This window comes from Alosa alosa, chromosome 24 (genome assembly GCF_017589495.1).
Source record: "Alosa alosa isolate M-15738 ecotype Scorff River chromosome 24, AALO_Geno_1.1, whole genome shotgun sequence".
Lineage (NCBI taxonomy): Eukaryota > Metazoa > Chordata > Actinopteri > Clupeiformes > Clupeidae > Alosa > Alosa alosa.
In genome coordinates, this window is record NC_063212.1 from 12,054,469 (window position 1) to 12,071,122 (window position 16,654).

Sequence of the window (16,654 nt, forward strand, 5' to 3'; positions counted from 1 at the left end):
GTATGTGTGTGTGTGTGTGTGTGTGTGTGTGTGTGTGTGTGTGTGTGTGTGTGTGTGTGTGTGTGTGTGCGCGCGGCGTGCGTCAGTGTGTGTGTCTCCACATGTGTGTGACAGAGATGGGGGCTCAGACTGCTGCGTGTGAATGGTGCCAGCTTTGCTGAGCTGCTGCGCCGGATGGAAGGGTTGGATGGAAGGGTGGGAGAGGAGAAAGAGGGTGTGTGTGTGTGTGTGTGTGTGTGTGTGTGTGTGTTTGGAGGGGTCTTTTTGACAGGTTGGCAGATCATTAAATCCCACACAATCGTTTAATGTAAGATTCATATGCACCAGGATTATGGAACGAATTAAGGAAAACGAAAAGGTTACACTCAGTTGGACACCTACTTTCTCCCCCTCTTTTGTCCCCCTCTTTCTCTCTCTGTTCCCTTTCAAAACCCCTAGGTGGCGCGGGGGGGGGGGGGGCTTTATGCCCCTGTTCCCATACCCCAGGCATTTAAATAGGCCTCACCTGCCAACAGGACTCAGGTAGCTGACATCGATGACTTCCTAGAGAGCAGGTTGTTCAGAGGCTTAAACTGGATCTTCCTTCTTCCCTCTGGCATCCTCGACCATCCTTTTTGTAAAGAGTGTGGGCATTATTAAGCAAGACTAATAATAAGTAAGTAGGCTCTATTAATAGTCAACAATTTTTCATTCTGTTTGCTTAACTGCAGTTGTTGGGGCATTGTATATGTGTTTTGTTGTTAATTGTTGAGAGGGTGAAATTGATTTGGAGGGAGAAAGAAAAAAGAAAATGTACATTTTGCGCGCTTGTTATTTAATTCGTATGCTGCGATGGGACAGTAAATACACGTAGTTCAGCATTTCCTCCAAAGAACAGCAAAGCAATCCATTAGCTGCGGTACAAATCCAATGCACTCTAACTTCCCAACGCGAGGAATCACGGCTCTGCGATATAGCGCTTTTATCGATGCGATAATTAATTCAGTCCCCTCCTCCCCCTGCCCCCTCGTCCAAAGGCACCAATATCCACCGCTTTCTGCCATCCCTCCGCAATAAGAGACAACCGGCGGAGTGTGCAAGGAGTACTAACCCCGGCTGACGGAGCAGCTAAGCAGACGCGTCACTCACTCGCGGTACATTACGCTTCATCGCGATTGTCATTACCGTACAGTAGCAAGAGGAGCGTCACTTGTACCGCGGAGGGGAGGAGGAGAGGAGGAAGTGTGAAAGAGTGTTAACGGAGACGGAGCTTGTGACTCCAGCGCCCTTTCAATTTGGCACAGCAGCGGGGGATGCTGAACGCTGCCGCCCGGGAGATGGCCGCCGCTCCGCTGGTCTCTGGGGGCTAACGTGCGGAGGCAGAGGAACTCTGCGTGTTTTGTATCCAACGTGGCTAATTTACGCGGACTGTAACTCCGATTTTTCAAGATGAAGCGGATGAATGTGAGCATGTAGAAATGTATTTTGTGTATGTGTGTGTGTGTTTGTTTTGCTAACAGATGAACACCCTTTCCGAGACAAACTCTTACTCTGTTTTTTGTTGCGCAGATATAGGCTGCAGTTTTACTGAGTAAAGTCAATGTGGTGTCGTTGTTGCAACCAAGGGAATTCACAGTGCAGGACAACTCAACTTTTCCCTTGCGCCAGTTCTCGTAACACAACATCAACAGTGTTATGTATCTGACAATAAATGGCATATGCATGCAGCCTTGACATGCATATCTGGATATTCCAAGTCGGAAACACCGACTCCTAATCTCTTTGTTGAGACGCGCTCATACACACTGACGTTTCATTGTTTGCCTGCAAAAGGATTGGAGGGTGCAGAAGGCAGTCAGCGTCTTCCAGACCGCTGATTTCTGTTGTGGATTTTCTCAGATTGTGCAAGAAGTATGTATTATTGGCATTGATACACGTTGTTACGAAACTGGCTATGTGCGACTGCCACATCAAATAGTTCTTATACATTTATTTAGCCTTAAATGCAGGTCACTTGCATGAGTTGAATGGGTTGTGACAGCCTATGTTCCCCCACTTACGTGTATACACGTGTGCGTGTGTGTTCATTTCTGCATGCTTGTAATTCCTGTGATTTTATACTACACACTAGACATTTCTACATCACTTACTTGTACCACTATTTTTTTTCTGTATAGCCACGCTGGAAAGCGTCCCCCATGTGGCCGTCAGGAGTGGGGAGCAGGCAACCCAATCCTCGGGATTCCGCGCTCCGCAGGGCGGCCATCAGTGGCAACGTCCTTGCGCTCCCACCTTTCCACGTCCCCACTGGCAGGGCTGTCCGGGTCTTCATATGCGCCAATCCCGATGGTAAACGAATTTTGGCACACTATCAAGCACTGCTTTTCAGAATGACGAGAGAGACGGGGAGAGAGAGAGAGAGAGAGAGAGAGAGAGAGAGAGAGAGAGAGAGAGAGTGTGCGTGTGCGTGAAAACTTATGAATGTATTAGATTGTAAAAAGTTCTTGAATAATGTGTCAACTGAAAATAGAGAGGGGATAATACACACTTCACTTCAGCTTTGAGGACACCAACTGACACTTGTTAATGTGCTTTATGATATGAATGGAGTCATATACGGTTCACTGTATATGCAATTTCCCAAACATTCTTTTATTCATAACAATTTAGGCAAGCCCAGGACCCGTGCATTATTGCAGTAAACTAAAGGGTAGTGGTTGATCTCACCGCGCAAACAGACGCAGCTGATCTTAGCAATGAGACTGTCATGTGTCTTTGGTGGCATGATGATAATTGGGCTCGACGTGAGCGGACAGCGGCGACTACAACAGCAGAACGCGCCAGCGTGTTGGGAGATGCTTCAGTTGGAACAAAACACAGGGCACTGTCCGCTTAAAACCATTCAAGGGCGGGTAATATTTATACCTTGTGGTGATGTGAGCGCCGTGAAAATAGTAAACATATGGCAATAGCTACACTGGACATCTTGACATCCTCATGGTTGTTGTCTCCTCCTGGTCTTATTTCAGGACTTCCTCTTTATTTCTGGCGCTCAAATCTCGCGTGATTGTTTTGATATTGTTTGACCAGAGCGCAATTTACACGGAGCAACAGACAACGGAGGAGCTGCGGTCACGCAGCGATGCACGAAACTGACTCAGTGGATCAGAAATGTCAGTGAGGCGCGCCCGGCTCCGGGTCGTTAGTTAGTGGAAGACATCCACACGCTGCGAAGGATCTGAATGCAGGCTTCAGGGGAATATTTAAAAATAGGCCTTCTAATTTGGGAGTAAACAAGTCAAGCAAAACAGAGAGAGGGTGTGAGAGTGAACGAGAGAGTGAGCCAGAGAGATAGAGAGAATAACACCCCTCTCTAAATATGAAGCATCATCACTTGTGGTGTGCTGGACTATGGAACAAGCAACAAACAAGCACTAACAGAGCTTAAGTCTAATAAGATATTTTCCATATATTGCTCTGAATTCCATTCCTCTGCCACTTGTGGTGACTGTCCACTCTGAGGCAGACCAGCAGTCGAGTCCAGCTTTCCTCCTGGTCGAACAACACGGTTCCTTCCAAGTACGCCTGGCTCCTCAATACTCTGCGCCCACAGCGACAAGCCAGAGAGCCAGGTTTGTTATGGGTAGCAATTGATGACTTGAAACGGATTCATCCTGGCACACTTCTCACTTCTCCCAATTGAGGTTGGGTTGCCATGGAGAAGTGCACAATCGCCAGACCAACGGCATTGCCGATTGATCTGTCTGCAGACCTTGTGCTTACCCTCATTGCCCGCAAGGTGTTGAGGAGACTATGGGAATCTTATCTATCTTAGCAGCCCAGCTGTAATGGGTTTAGGGTGATGTGTGTGTGTGTGTGTGTGACTGTGTGTGTGGGTCTGGCCACCCCCCAAGGCTCTATTTTTGGGTCAAGGATGTGTGAGTCGAGAGAGGCCTCATTCTCTTCCTCCTCTTCCTCCTCCTCTACTGCTTCCACTCAGCTGGGGTGGTGCAGAGCGGTGGATTCACCACAGAGCTGGAGAAGGATCAGAGTTTGAGTCTTTCCCCTCAGTTTGTGTGTGGTGTGTGTGTGTGTGTGTGTGTGTGTGTGTGTGTGTGTGTGTGTGAGAGAGAAAGAGAGAGAGAGAGACTCAGGCTGCAGTGTTGGTGCAATGCTCCAGTTTGGTAAGCACTAGAGGGTGCAGTTTTTGCAGTAAAGACCTACTGAGAGAAAGGAGATTTGTTGGCCAGCCACACACACTGACATCCAAACACACACACACAGACACTTACACACACTCATGTGATCCAGGGTGCGTGTTTTACTGCAGGTACTTGTGCTGATGCAGAAACTTTCACCTGAACTTACGTCTGCATGTTTATGACCAACATTGATCAGTGATGCTGTATGGCGATTGTATATTGATGACCATCATTTGGTGTGAGTGTGTCCGTGTGTGTGTAGGTGGCAAGTTGAGGATGTGTCTTGTCCTGTACATCACTTCATAAGGCCTCACTGGAGTCAACTCCAGAGTGCACAAACCTTACACAGTTGTAAACTCTTGTGTTGCACTTTCCTCACCAAACCATACCCTTACCTGTTCAGGTTAGCATCATCGCCTCTGTGAAATCTCATCTACCTGCACTTGTGCTGCACACACTAATAATAGCATCAATACCCAATCATTTGGTATTCACTTGAATTCTCTCTCTGTCAGAAAGAAGGGCACTTCCCGACTCTGACAGTTCGTAAATGACTGTTATTACTGTCGGTGGAGCCGACTCCACTCGCATTCATCAGTGAGTAAACTCCAGCCCACGGTCATCATACAAGTTGTCTGTAAATAGCATGGCGCTGCGTCCTGGCATCATATTGAGTGTAATACTATATTAGCATAATGGTTACACACCAGTGTAGAATAAATCAAAGGAGACACGCGTGTGACGGGAAGACCTAAGGAAGCAATGTGCTCGCACCAATAAATCATTCCTGACGTCCATTGGCTCGATGTGAATTTCCGCCTTGAACGAATGGCAAAGCCCCTGCTGCTCAACTTAGTGCTGGCTGGGGTGAGATGTGGCATGGCTGTTTTTCCCCCTGATCAGTTGAGATTGCAGGGAAAAGTGCAGACGTGCTCCTGTCTCACACTGGCACAGCTGTGTGTTCAGCGAGTGTCGAAGAGGCCGATGGAGTAATTAATCTTTTGGCATATATATTCAGGCGCGCCTGCAGGTATAACACAAATGCGCACTGTCGCACCATCAGGCTACTCAACAGCCAGAGAAAATGTCCTTGTGTGTGTGTATTTACACCAAATTGGCCTACCATACCTTCCCAACTATGCACAGTATCCCATTAGCTGCATGCCATCAGGCTATTTACCATTTTCTATTACGTAAAGTTAGTGAACACGTTATCAAAATTAACGCACACATTTTGTTTGAGCAGGAGAGAGAATACGCATGCGCAGCACGCATTAGGGCTACTTGTTGTTTTCTTTTTACTTTCGGCTATCTATATATGGTTATCAGCACACAATGTTGAGCTAATTCACTAACTCAATACTCATCATGGATATCACAAGTTTTAAACAACGAAAACAGAAAGGATGGAGGCAGCAAAGCTAGGAGTTATTCCAGATGGACAAGAACAAGGTAGGCAATTGGTGTGCTTGTCAGAACGTTAGACTGCACTAAAGCCAGACGTCACGTAACGCTAGAACAGTGTTTCTTAAAGTGTGGTCTGCAAGCTGTGCCAAGTGGTCCGTGAGTAGACGTGAGCAACTTGTATGTAAATCCAAACAGTTTTGCAACATGCCTAAGTAAGCTAAATAAGCCAATTTAAATCATATGAATCCTCTGACACAATAAGCAAGGTGCAAAGACAATAAGCAAGGTGGTTCAGTGAGTAGGCTTATTGTGTAATATACTGCTAGAGTAGATCTACTTTTTTTATTTTTAGCTAGGTGGTCCGTGAGGGTTTTTTTTATTGGTTAACTGGTCCTTGGTCTGAAAAAGTTTGAGAAACACTGCGCTAGAACAAAACTAAAGGTAACTTTAGCCTGTATAGGGCTGTATCAAGTTGTCCAAATGAATAGGTCATTGTAGACGTTGTCGTTGTATTATTGCATGTGGATGTTGTTATGCTATGTAGGCTACTTTTTTGCTGACTGACCAATGCACGGACCTAAAACGGACACATATTGTAAATTATTTTTTTGCGGGGGGGGGGGTTGGGTGTGCGTACCATAGCATTAATTCCTGCAGGCGCCCCTGTATATATTGGTACTCAATAAGCTTCCTGTGTGCTACTAAATAAGCTTCCCGTGTGTGAGTGTCTGTGTGTGTGTGTGTGTGAGTGTGTGTGTGTGTGTGTGTGTATTGTTTGTGTGTGTGTGTGAGAGAGAGAGACAGACAGAGAGAGAGTTTGTGTGTTCACTTTGGTACTGGTTGGTACACATGCATTCTCATATTGAATGAGTGATTTTTAGAAATGTATAACTTACTTTTTAACATATTCTTGGATAAGGAGGGTTAAGTATGGTTAATCCCGATACCGGTGGTCAGTGCTCATCAAACAATATTATCAGCATGGCAAGCATGGCCTTAAAAAAATGATAATGTTTCGGGAGTAGTCACCTCCACATAACCACCCCATATCCTGGTGCACAACTTGTCTCTGACCCGCTTCCTGTCCCCCCCCCCAGCTGAGCCCTAGCCTCGCTAAAGAGTCATTTATATGCATCGATCTGTTCAGAGCCTTTTACCAATAACACAGAGCTCCCCCTTGGGACCGGCTGCTCACGGGCAGCGCAGAGATGGAGGCGGGCGTGCTAGCGACGACGTTGGAAAAGCTCGCTAATACCTCGGCTGAGAGAGGGGGGATTAGAACAGAGAGCAAACGAATGGCTGTTGTTTTTCATTAGTGGGGGTAGGGTGTGTGTGTGTGTGTGTGTGTGTGTGTGTGGGGTTAGAGGTCTGTGTGAAGCAGGTTGTGGTTGTAAGAGACGAGTAAACAGGTGTTGGGGATTTATGGCACACAAGACACAGAGCAGAAAGCAGGAGTGGTGTGTCTCAACTGTACGCAATAAAGGAATCGGTGATAGGAAAATATAGGTACAATAATATGAATCTTTCCATGTGTAGCATCTATGATTTTTTTGGTCAATGCACTTTTGCACACACACACAACACACACACACACACACACACACACACACACACACACAAATGGCACTTTCCAAAACCCATTTTTTCACTTTTTTTTTGCTTCCATTTCTCTCACATGAGTCTTCCTCTGCTTCCTTAGCCTCAGGAATGCTAGTCGTCTATCATGTCAAATGTTGACACATGAAGCATGAGAGCCTGAGACGCCACAGACCTGGCCATATCAGGCTTTCAGCGTCAGAGGAGGTAGCTGGCAAAACAATGCATGAGGCATTAGCCAATAGAGAGAGAGAGAGAGAGAGAGAGAGAGAGAGAGAGAGAGAGAGAGAGAGAGAGAGAAAGAGGAAAGCAGCCTCCACATAAGAATGAAAAAACAGAGAGAGAGAGAAATGAAGATAGGTATGGATGGAATGAAAAGTGGATGAAAGGAGAGAATGACAGAAAAAGAGACACATTTGAGAAAGTCAGAGCGTGACAGACCGGACACAGAAAAAGAGTGAATCGATTCCTGACATGAATGACTCTTATTTATTAGTCCACCTCACTGTGAGACTGAGATGTGTGTCTGTGCGTGTGGGTGTGTGTGTGTGTAGTGTGAGTGTGTGTATAGTGTGTCTGTGCGTGTGTGTGTGTGCGTAGTGTGAGTGTGTGTATAGTGTGTCTGTGCATGTGTGTGTGTAGTGTGAGTGTGTGTATAGTGTGCCTGTGTGCGTGTGCGTAGTGTCTGGGTGTGTGTGGCTAACAGGAGCCTGCCAAGGGACTCTTACGTCCATTTTCACCTTCCACTTTGCCCCCTCATGCCTGCTGTGGGAACCAACTCCAGCTTCTCACACTGTTTTGGCGGCTTCTCTTCATTGCTCCCGTCGGGCCCTCGAAGGGAGGGTACTTCTCATTCCACACCCTCATGACCTTCTCTCACCGAGTGCCAGACCAGACAGAGTACCCTTAACACCACAGCCACTGATAAACAAATTTGGTAGAAGACCACCTGTCTTTATATTGTGATACCAATCAATACCGGTGATTCCTGAAATGTATACCTTAGAGCAGTGTTTCTCAAACTTTTTCAGACCAAGGACCACTTAACCAATAAAAAAAAAAATTGCGGACCACCTACCTCAAAACAGTAGACCTACTTCAGCAGTATATTATACAATAGACCTACTCAATGAACCACCTTGGTTATTGTCTTTGCACCTTGCTTATTGTGTCAGAGGATTCATATGATTTAAACTGGCATAGCTTACATAGGCAGTGTTGCAGAACTGTTTGGATTTACATAAAAGTTGGTTCAATATTGCAAACTCATCTATATTATATTTTACCACGTTTGCTCGCGGACCACTTGGGATAACTTGCGGACCGCCAGTGGTACCCGGACCACACTTTGAGAAACACTGCCTTTTAAGTGTGATTCATTTCTCATCCCGTTATTCCCAGTTGCCATCCTGAAGTGCCCATTACCGTACGCCTGCTGTGATGCATTAGAGGTGAACAGCTGATGTGTGTGTGAGCGTTCAAGGGACTCCTGGACGTTTTATTGTCCAGCCTTCTGTCAAACACCGCAAAAGTGGTGCCTCAAGGTGCACTTCAGGGGTTAAAGGTCACAAGTGTGTCCAATGGGACATGGCCACAGTCTGGTAGAAATAAGCAATGCACTCACAGCAGCTGCTATTAGAAGGACTGAGTCAGCTAATCAATCTCTTTATTACCTTGTTAGAGCAACAGTACTTGTAGGTGTTTTTAGAGGGCGTTTGTAATTGTTCTTAGAGGGTAGATTACCTGACCGCAGACTTGGTATGCTTGATGCAAAGGAATGCAGAGGAGTCCGAGAATGCAATTTGTAGCCCAGTGCTGAACGATTGGAACGATTTAATGATCCGGTTCTTATTCTGTTCTGAGCTCGGCCTTTAAATGGACATAAAGTCAGGTGTGTCCCTGCTCAGATGGTGTGAAAATATTTGGCACTGACCAAGACTGCCTACTGGTCTTGTGGTAATTTTTTGTGGAACATTTTTTGTGGTTGTTGGCTGTGCTAATTTCTAGAGTCACGTTGTGAGGTTATATTTTGTTGAATGCAAATGTTGGTGTGATTTGCGTAGGAGTGTGTGGACCTGTTGGTCCTCTGTTTAGCTATATTTGTTTGTCCCTCTGTTTGGCTATTTAGACCAAATGTTCTGAGGAGGAGAAATTATGATATTTGTTTACAGTGCTACGGCAGGCAATTCAACCAGCCTGAGCAGAGGGAAAGCAGTACAGAGATAATGGGTTCACGAAAACACACACATAGCAGGAACAGGTGGTGAGAGCAAATTAAATCATTTCAGTGCCAATTTAAGTTTCAATTGTGGTGCCACCAGATTATCAGCAACTTTTGTTTTTTCCTGCAGTATGAATTCAGAAGTTGTACCACCATTCATCCATTTGCATTCAGCGTATTGCTGCCACACTTTCAGCTTATTATTCTTCAATTGAAATGCAGCGTTTTTAAAAGTTCGACCCACTCCTTCGTTGGCTTTTGAAGCCATCATAGCACACTGAGGGCCAGATGTACGTACATTTGCGAATGTACAGTAGCGTTATCAGCGTCATGGACAAACCGCAGATTGCGAATGCTGTCAGACCCAATTTTCTGTCGCATTTATCAGTGTTGCATTTATCAACTAGTGTAAACTGCGCCTTTCTCTGCCTTTCTCCGCCCATAAACGCAATTTACGAACGTCCACAACTGAACGGCAGAGCCTACATACAAGCACAGTTGAATGAAGTTAACTGATGGCAACATTAAAAAGAATCAAACGTTTAGCGATCATAAAATAATACATACATGATAAGATGTCAACAAGCAGGGAGATAATGAAGATCAGTAGTTTTACTCAAACTACTTGTGCACGTAGGCTATGGAAAATTGGTCCAATCTAGCAAGTATGAAAGTTTAAGTGAATGACGTGAAAGTGAAAGTGAGACATTCGAAAGGCCAACGAAAGTTAAGGTTGCTTTTGATAGTACAAATACTTACAAAACTGGTGCTCTAAATAGCGATTCTGTTGTCTTTGAAAGCTTCTCTTATTGATGCATTGAACTGCAATTTTACAAGGCGGAAGTATCTAGGCGCAGAATAGACCTGCGCTTTCAGGAGCAGTCTTTGTACATACCACGGAATACATAATTAAGCGCTCTTTACGCTTCCCCTCCCATCTTTTTACACTAAACTCCCACTTTCCCCTGGATCCTTCCATGAATGCATATGCATGACACGAAAAACGCAATTAGCCATGTTCAGCTCCCGCGATAGGCAGTTTGCACTTTTACATCATTGTGGCCTGTTTGTACATACCTCGCAATGATTGTACACGCACATTGCGAAACAAATACACCTGAAGTGGGCGCAAAAGCGTTAGTACATCTGGTCCTGAATACATAATATCTCCACACTCAATGTTGATCAGCTGACTACCCTTAACCACCCATGAAGACAAACCCGTCACATGGAGTAGGGGCTTCATAACCCTGGCCTCCTGTTCCCATTGGGTCGTCCATCTGTTTGTGCTTTGCACACCAGCTTGACCTGCTGCATTCCACCGGTCCATTGGTCAGATGAATAATCTACATGTACCTAATCAACAGCGAATCAATCTCACTAACGTGAATCAGTTGAGCATGGTGGAAGGATTAAAGGGAAGATTTCCAGTGCAAGATTCTTTCCCAGGAGAAATATTGTATACCCATATTGTAGAACAGACGTTCTCAGTCTCAAGGAGAGAGAGAGGGGGCAGAGAGAGAGGGAGAGAGAGAGAGAGAGAGGGATAGGCAGCTCATAGCTGTATTTGAATTGTTCTTATGTGCAACAGATTACTGTTAGCATGTTTCGATAACACTGTATTTTTTATGAATGACCAAGAGAAGGATGGGAAGAGAGAGAAAAAGAGGAAGAGAGAGAGACATCATTGAGGCAGTATAGCGTGAGGAAAGCTGACAGGTTGGAAAGCAAGTGGAGCAGACAGACAGATGAGTCGAGGAGCTGCCACAGCAGCAGCAGCAGCAGAAAAGCGAAAGAGAGGAAGAGATGAAAGGTGGCATCAGAACCCCGAGGTGAACAGGGGGAACATGCAGAGAACTAGGGGTTAAAAGTACATCAGAGCATCAGAGAGACTGCATTTTATATCAACGAGATAAAAGGGGGAGAGGAGACGGATCACAACAGGCATTACTAAGAGGCGAAGGAGAGGCCTTGAAGTCAAGAGGCTGTAGTGTAGAGGCTACTGTTTACACCAGAGCGGAGATGGTGGAGAGCAGAGGATTGGACGCTCGAGAGAGGGGGGGAGAGAAAGCAAGATAGACACGCTGGGGGAATAAACGAGATGGAGAGCAAACAAAATCGACCGGAGGATGACAGCGTGAAGGATAATGGGAGACGGCAGATGGGCCTACTCCAGCAGAGCTGACAGTCGGAGGGACGTCAGAGTGACCCGTTAATGTCAGGTCGTCGCTGCCGCCGCTACTCGCGGAATCCGCGTTAGCGCTGCGTGAGACAAACTCCCAAATCGCGTTTTTTTTACCGACAGCGGAAACAGACGAACTAAGTGGTTTGTCACATGAACAGATGCTCGGAGATGGCACGCTTGTTTACGAGCCGTAATAAAACAACACACAAGTTCCTTATTAAAGCGATCCGTTTGAAGCCCCCCCGCCCCCCCGTGTGACACGGTCGCTGTCAGGCCTCACTCTCGACAAGCCTGAAATATGAGACAATTATGTTCTGGGCTGCGTTAGCGACGCAAGCCAGGGGGGTCGATGCTGTACGATACAGCCGAGGGAATGAAATGAAATCCAATTTAGCTAATTGAAAAATCACAATTTCAAGTCATTTCCTGAGTTGGTACGAACACAATTTATATTACACACACACCCCCACCCCTGATTTGAGTGATGTTTCATTCACCTTGATATGGAATTACTAAGGGGAATTTGTCACAGCTATCTCTCTTAATACATTACCGCTTGGCTTCAGTTCTAACAGGCAGTGAAGACGTGACTCTGGCGTGTCAGCACCGACTGTGACTGTGCAGACCGCACGCCTCGCTGGCAGCAAAGTGTAAGAATGTGTAGCATGCCTCGGACAAGGCGAGCGTTTGAGTCACTGACCGTTGCACACACACACACACACACACGCGCGTTGCGGTCTTCGGTCCCTCCCCCTACCACCACCACCACGGATGAGGACGCTACTGTGGACACACACTGCTGCTGGCTGCGGGCTGTTTTTAGCCGTTTGCCAAGCAGTTGTCCGGCATGTCAGAGAGAGCAGGAGAAATGCATAATGTATGTGTGCGCTGCCCTGCGAGAGAACGGCTGATGGTATACGCACGTAGCACAGGCCTTTTGCCTGTTAGATAGACAGAGTGTGAAAAGAAAGGGAGAGAAAAGCAAGAGCGGGAGAGGTATAAAAAAAAAAAAGCAAGCAGCCCGGCGCATGCTACATGCTTTTGCAATATTGTAGATGGAGAGAGGGAGCGAGATAAAAAGAAAGAGAGAGCTGGAGATCGGCACAGGACAAGGACTCAACGGGACCTACCGTGACTCACCGAAGGAAGTCCAGGAGGAATAGAATGAGATAGACGAACGAGTGGAGGAGTGGAAAGAGAGGGATGGATGAACAGCAGCAGCAGGGGCAGAGGAGAGGAGAGGGGAGGAGTGGAGAGGGGAAGAGAGGAGAGGGGGAAGAGAGGAGAGGAGGGCAGAGGAGAGAGATAACCTGCAGGCCTTCTCTCACTCTCTTACTCTCAGCTGCCAGACACTCTGCCATCCCCCCAGGCCTCAACATCAACATGAATTTCAGATGAATGTGATCCAAGGAACACCACTATGAATGGCGCAAATTGTTATTAATTTAGTACATTTCCCCAATATGAACTGAGTGATATGATGGCCCAAATACTTACAGTACCATATGTCCTTACCAATGTGTCATAGACATTTAATGTAAGATCTACTGTAAATACTGTATAAAACAGTCCTTCCAGGATTGAGGGTTTGTTGTGATTGTTATAGCTAAAAGTGACTGAATTATCTGTGGGAAAGTGTGGTTAAATTTAGATTACTTTTAGTTAAATTAAGTCAATCTTAAATAATGCAGAAATTGTACAGCATATTTTAAATGTTGTAGTACAGTACACATCACACACTACAGCTGTATGCATACAGTATGGTGAAATCATATGCAACATGGTGAAAATTAAGGGCTTTGTTTATCATACTATTAACTTTTCAGGCTCTGACTCCTATAATGTTGCCTATGTGAAATGTGTTATATCAGATAATCATACTGTAATGTATTATATATAAAATGTATATATTATTCTTTAGAACTATATATATATACTATTATATTTGGAACTGAACATGCTGTAACAGCAGGAGTTGTGCTCACTGATCATTTACTCCCTTAACCTTGCAGTGAATATATTCAATCAACTGCAGTGTTCCTTCAGTATTGCAGTGTCATACATTCTCTTCCTTGAAATGATTGCCCTGCTTGGACACCTGGTTTCTCACCCGGCTCTTGTGGTTCCTTTCGCAGACACGGAAGCGGAGAGGAATGCGCTGAAGGAACATGTCTACCCCAAGCTGCGCGACTTCTGCCGGGAGAACTATGGCGTCGAGTTCCAGGTAAAGTGTCTTTTTTGAAGTTCCCCTCGCCTGCTGTAGGCAGCACTCGCCGCTCTGCACCTTTGATGCTCTGATTGGGTGAAGCTGGATGATTGTAAAAGTGGTTCTTTTTGGGGCTGTGAGGGCTGTGCTTTGGCCCAGGAGAAAAGCCCCCCCTATCCCCAGTGCCATTTCAGAGACCATTTTCAGGAAGGTGACAAGAGACTAACGGGAGAAACGTAGCGGTGTGTTATTTTTGGGTCACTGCATGATGGGATGGAAGAATGCACTGGTGTTCTTAATGGCTTCCACCTTTTTCTTGAGCTCTGTCATTTCATCTTTCAGTTTTCTGTCCCACTCTTTCTTTCTCTCTGTTCTTTTCAACCATTCCTTTCTATTTCACTCTATGGCCACCACCATTATTCATTTAACCTTTCTTCCTTCCCTTCCTATTTGTTCACATCTTTATCACTCTTTCCCTCTCTCACTCTCTCCCTCTCTCAGTCTCTGACTCAAGGTCCCTCTTTTTCTTGTCAGCTCAGAGGCAGAGCGGTAAAGTTGATAACAGTGTTTTGGACAGATGGCCGCAGGTTTCTCTGCCGCCCTATGATAGGACGCTCATTTTTACATCGTGGCGGTCGTCCCTTTTTTTGGTCACACCGTACTTTCTGCATCCGTTCCAATCTCCACCATCGTCGCTCTCATCCCGCTCTCTCATCCCGCTCTCTCTCTCTCTCTCTCTCTCTCTCTCTCTCTCTCTCTCTCTCTCTCTGATCTCTGTTGATTTACAATGCAAATCGTCTGGCGAGGGCAGATCCTTATCGCCGGCTACGTTTGTTAAACAAACTCAGACGATCGGGTGAACCTCCCTCCACACACACACACACACCCCACACTTCCAAACTCCACCCCCCTCTGCCTCACACACATCTCAAACCCCCTGAGCGCTGAGCGGCCAGGCCTGCGGCAGCAACAGAGAAGTCCAGATTGTAGTGGCTCAGCTCTGTTCTGCTCTACTCTTCTACTGTACGCTGTTCACCTCACACACACACACACACACACACACACACACACACACGGCGAGTGGAGCAATCGATGCAGACACTGAACGTCTGCTCCAGATTTATTTGTCAGAGTTTTATCTGGAAGGATGAATATGTTCTGTGCACGTCTTCGAGGGGTTTAATGAAGGAGGGGTTCTCTGATCACTGATGGGGCTGGAGCCAAACTGGGTGTTCTAGCTGGAGGTGATATTTAAGTGTGGGGCTAAAAATAATGCTTTTCTCTACATTTTTCTAGAAGTAAAGATGTGGATTGAAGTTACATGTAAGTGAGTGAACGATCTTTAATTATAGAGAGATCTATAATTCTGCCCGAGAGTTAGAAGAAGCGTTGGATTTTTGGATGGATATTTTAAAGAAAGCAGTGATTCCAAGCAGTTTGTGTATATACACTGAACATGTTCACTTACTACACATACAGAGAGAAAGAAAAGAGAGAGACAGAGAGAGAGAGAGAGATAGAGATGATGGAGGACAGGAAGAAACCCACTCAACCAATAAATATGATGTAGCGAATGGCGATTTTCCTTGGTCACTGATAGTTGATTCTATTTCCTGTAGCATTTCTCAGGGGCATGGAGAGATTTGTGTGTGTGTGTGTGTGTGTGTGTGTGTGTGTGTGTGTGTGTGTGTGTGTGTGTGTGTGTGTGTGTGAGAGAGAGAGAGAGAGACATATTATATGTGTATGTGTGTTCTGAGAGCCCTAGGCTCCATCCTCATTCCATCACACAGACTCTCTCTCTCTCTCACACACACACACACACACACACACACACACACACACACACACACACACACACACACACACACACACACACTTCCCCACATCCTCAGAGAGAGGATCAAGCTGGAGAGAGAGAGAGAGTGAGAGAGAAGAGGATAGAGAGAATGAGATTAAATAATACTGTATGGTCTGGAGAGAGAGAGAGAGTGAGAGAGAAGAGGATAGAGAGAATGAGATTAAATAATACTGTATGGTCTGGAGAGAGAGAGTGAGAGAGAGAGAAGAGGATAGAGAGAATGAGATTAAATAATACTATATGGTCTGGAGAGAGAGAGAGAGTGAGAGAGAAGAGGATAGAGAGAATGAGATTAAATAATACTGTATGGTTGTTTTCCGACTCCCTGTTCTCTCCTCAGGCCATCTCATATCAGCCGGTGCATGGGAAGAGTTGGACCTGGGCTGGTTCATAAAGTCATTAAGTGCACCTTTAACAAGGTGTTCCTCTTCTCCTTTCTTGCAGTCACCTATTTTGATTTTCTCTTGCATTGACACTTGCTCTCTCTGTCTCTGTCTGTCTCTCTCTCCTCTCTCTCTCTCTCTCTTTCTCTCTCTCTCTCTCTTTCTCTCTGTCCTTGTCTGCCATTTCATCATTTAGTTCCTCACATACTGACACCCTTTTTGCATCCACACATCCAATCATGCACACCACCACTCCCATTAATTTCCCCCTAGACGTCTTCTGTTTGGTAGCATTAGGCTACTATTTCCAATTTTCATCTCAATAAATTATCATTTGATTTTAAAAGTGTTCGTCCTTATGTTGTGGTCTGGGAACGAGCTGGTATTACAAATCTGCTGATAACCCATCCTTTGCACTCACAGTTCTGAAACATTGTGTAAAATGCAAATAGAGAATACAGAATGCGATCTGTATCCTAACGCCTCCAATTACCACCACTTTTGTTCAAAAATTCTAAAACAATGATGTTTTTTAATACTTAAAAATAGCATTTGATAAATGAACCTTACATTTTTCAGTAGCCATAGGTGTGTAGATTTGAACCAAATCTGCTTTG

At 45.5% G+C, this 16,654-nt stretch overlaps 1 protein-coding gene across 4 annotated transcripts in view; it reads left to right on the forward strand.

Moving 5' to 3' along the window:
- Positions 1 to 533: 533 nt before the first annotated feature.
- Positions 534 to 16,654, forward strand: part of LOC125289711 (NACHT and WD repeat domain-containing protein 2) — a 56,889-nt gene continuing 40,768 nt past the window's right edge. For 2 of the 4 annotated variants that reach the window (XM_048236681.1, XM_048236685.1), the window contains exons 1-3: positions 1,018 to 1,443; positions 2,157 to 2,328; positions 13,726 to 13,814. In XM_048236681.1, the coding sequence (XP_048092638.1) occupies positions 1,429 to 1,443; positions 2,157 to 2,328; positions 13,726 to 13,814 (276 nt within the window). In that variant the 5' untranslated portion in view covers positions 1,018 to 1,428. Of the gene's footprint in view, positions 656 to 1,017; positions 1,891 to 2,156; positions 2,329 to 13,725; positions 13,815 to 16,654 lie in introns of those variants that run through there. The other 2 variants (XM_048236683.1, XM_048236682.1) reach the window with 2 other exon arrangements.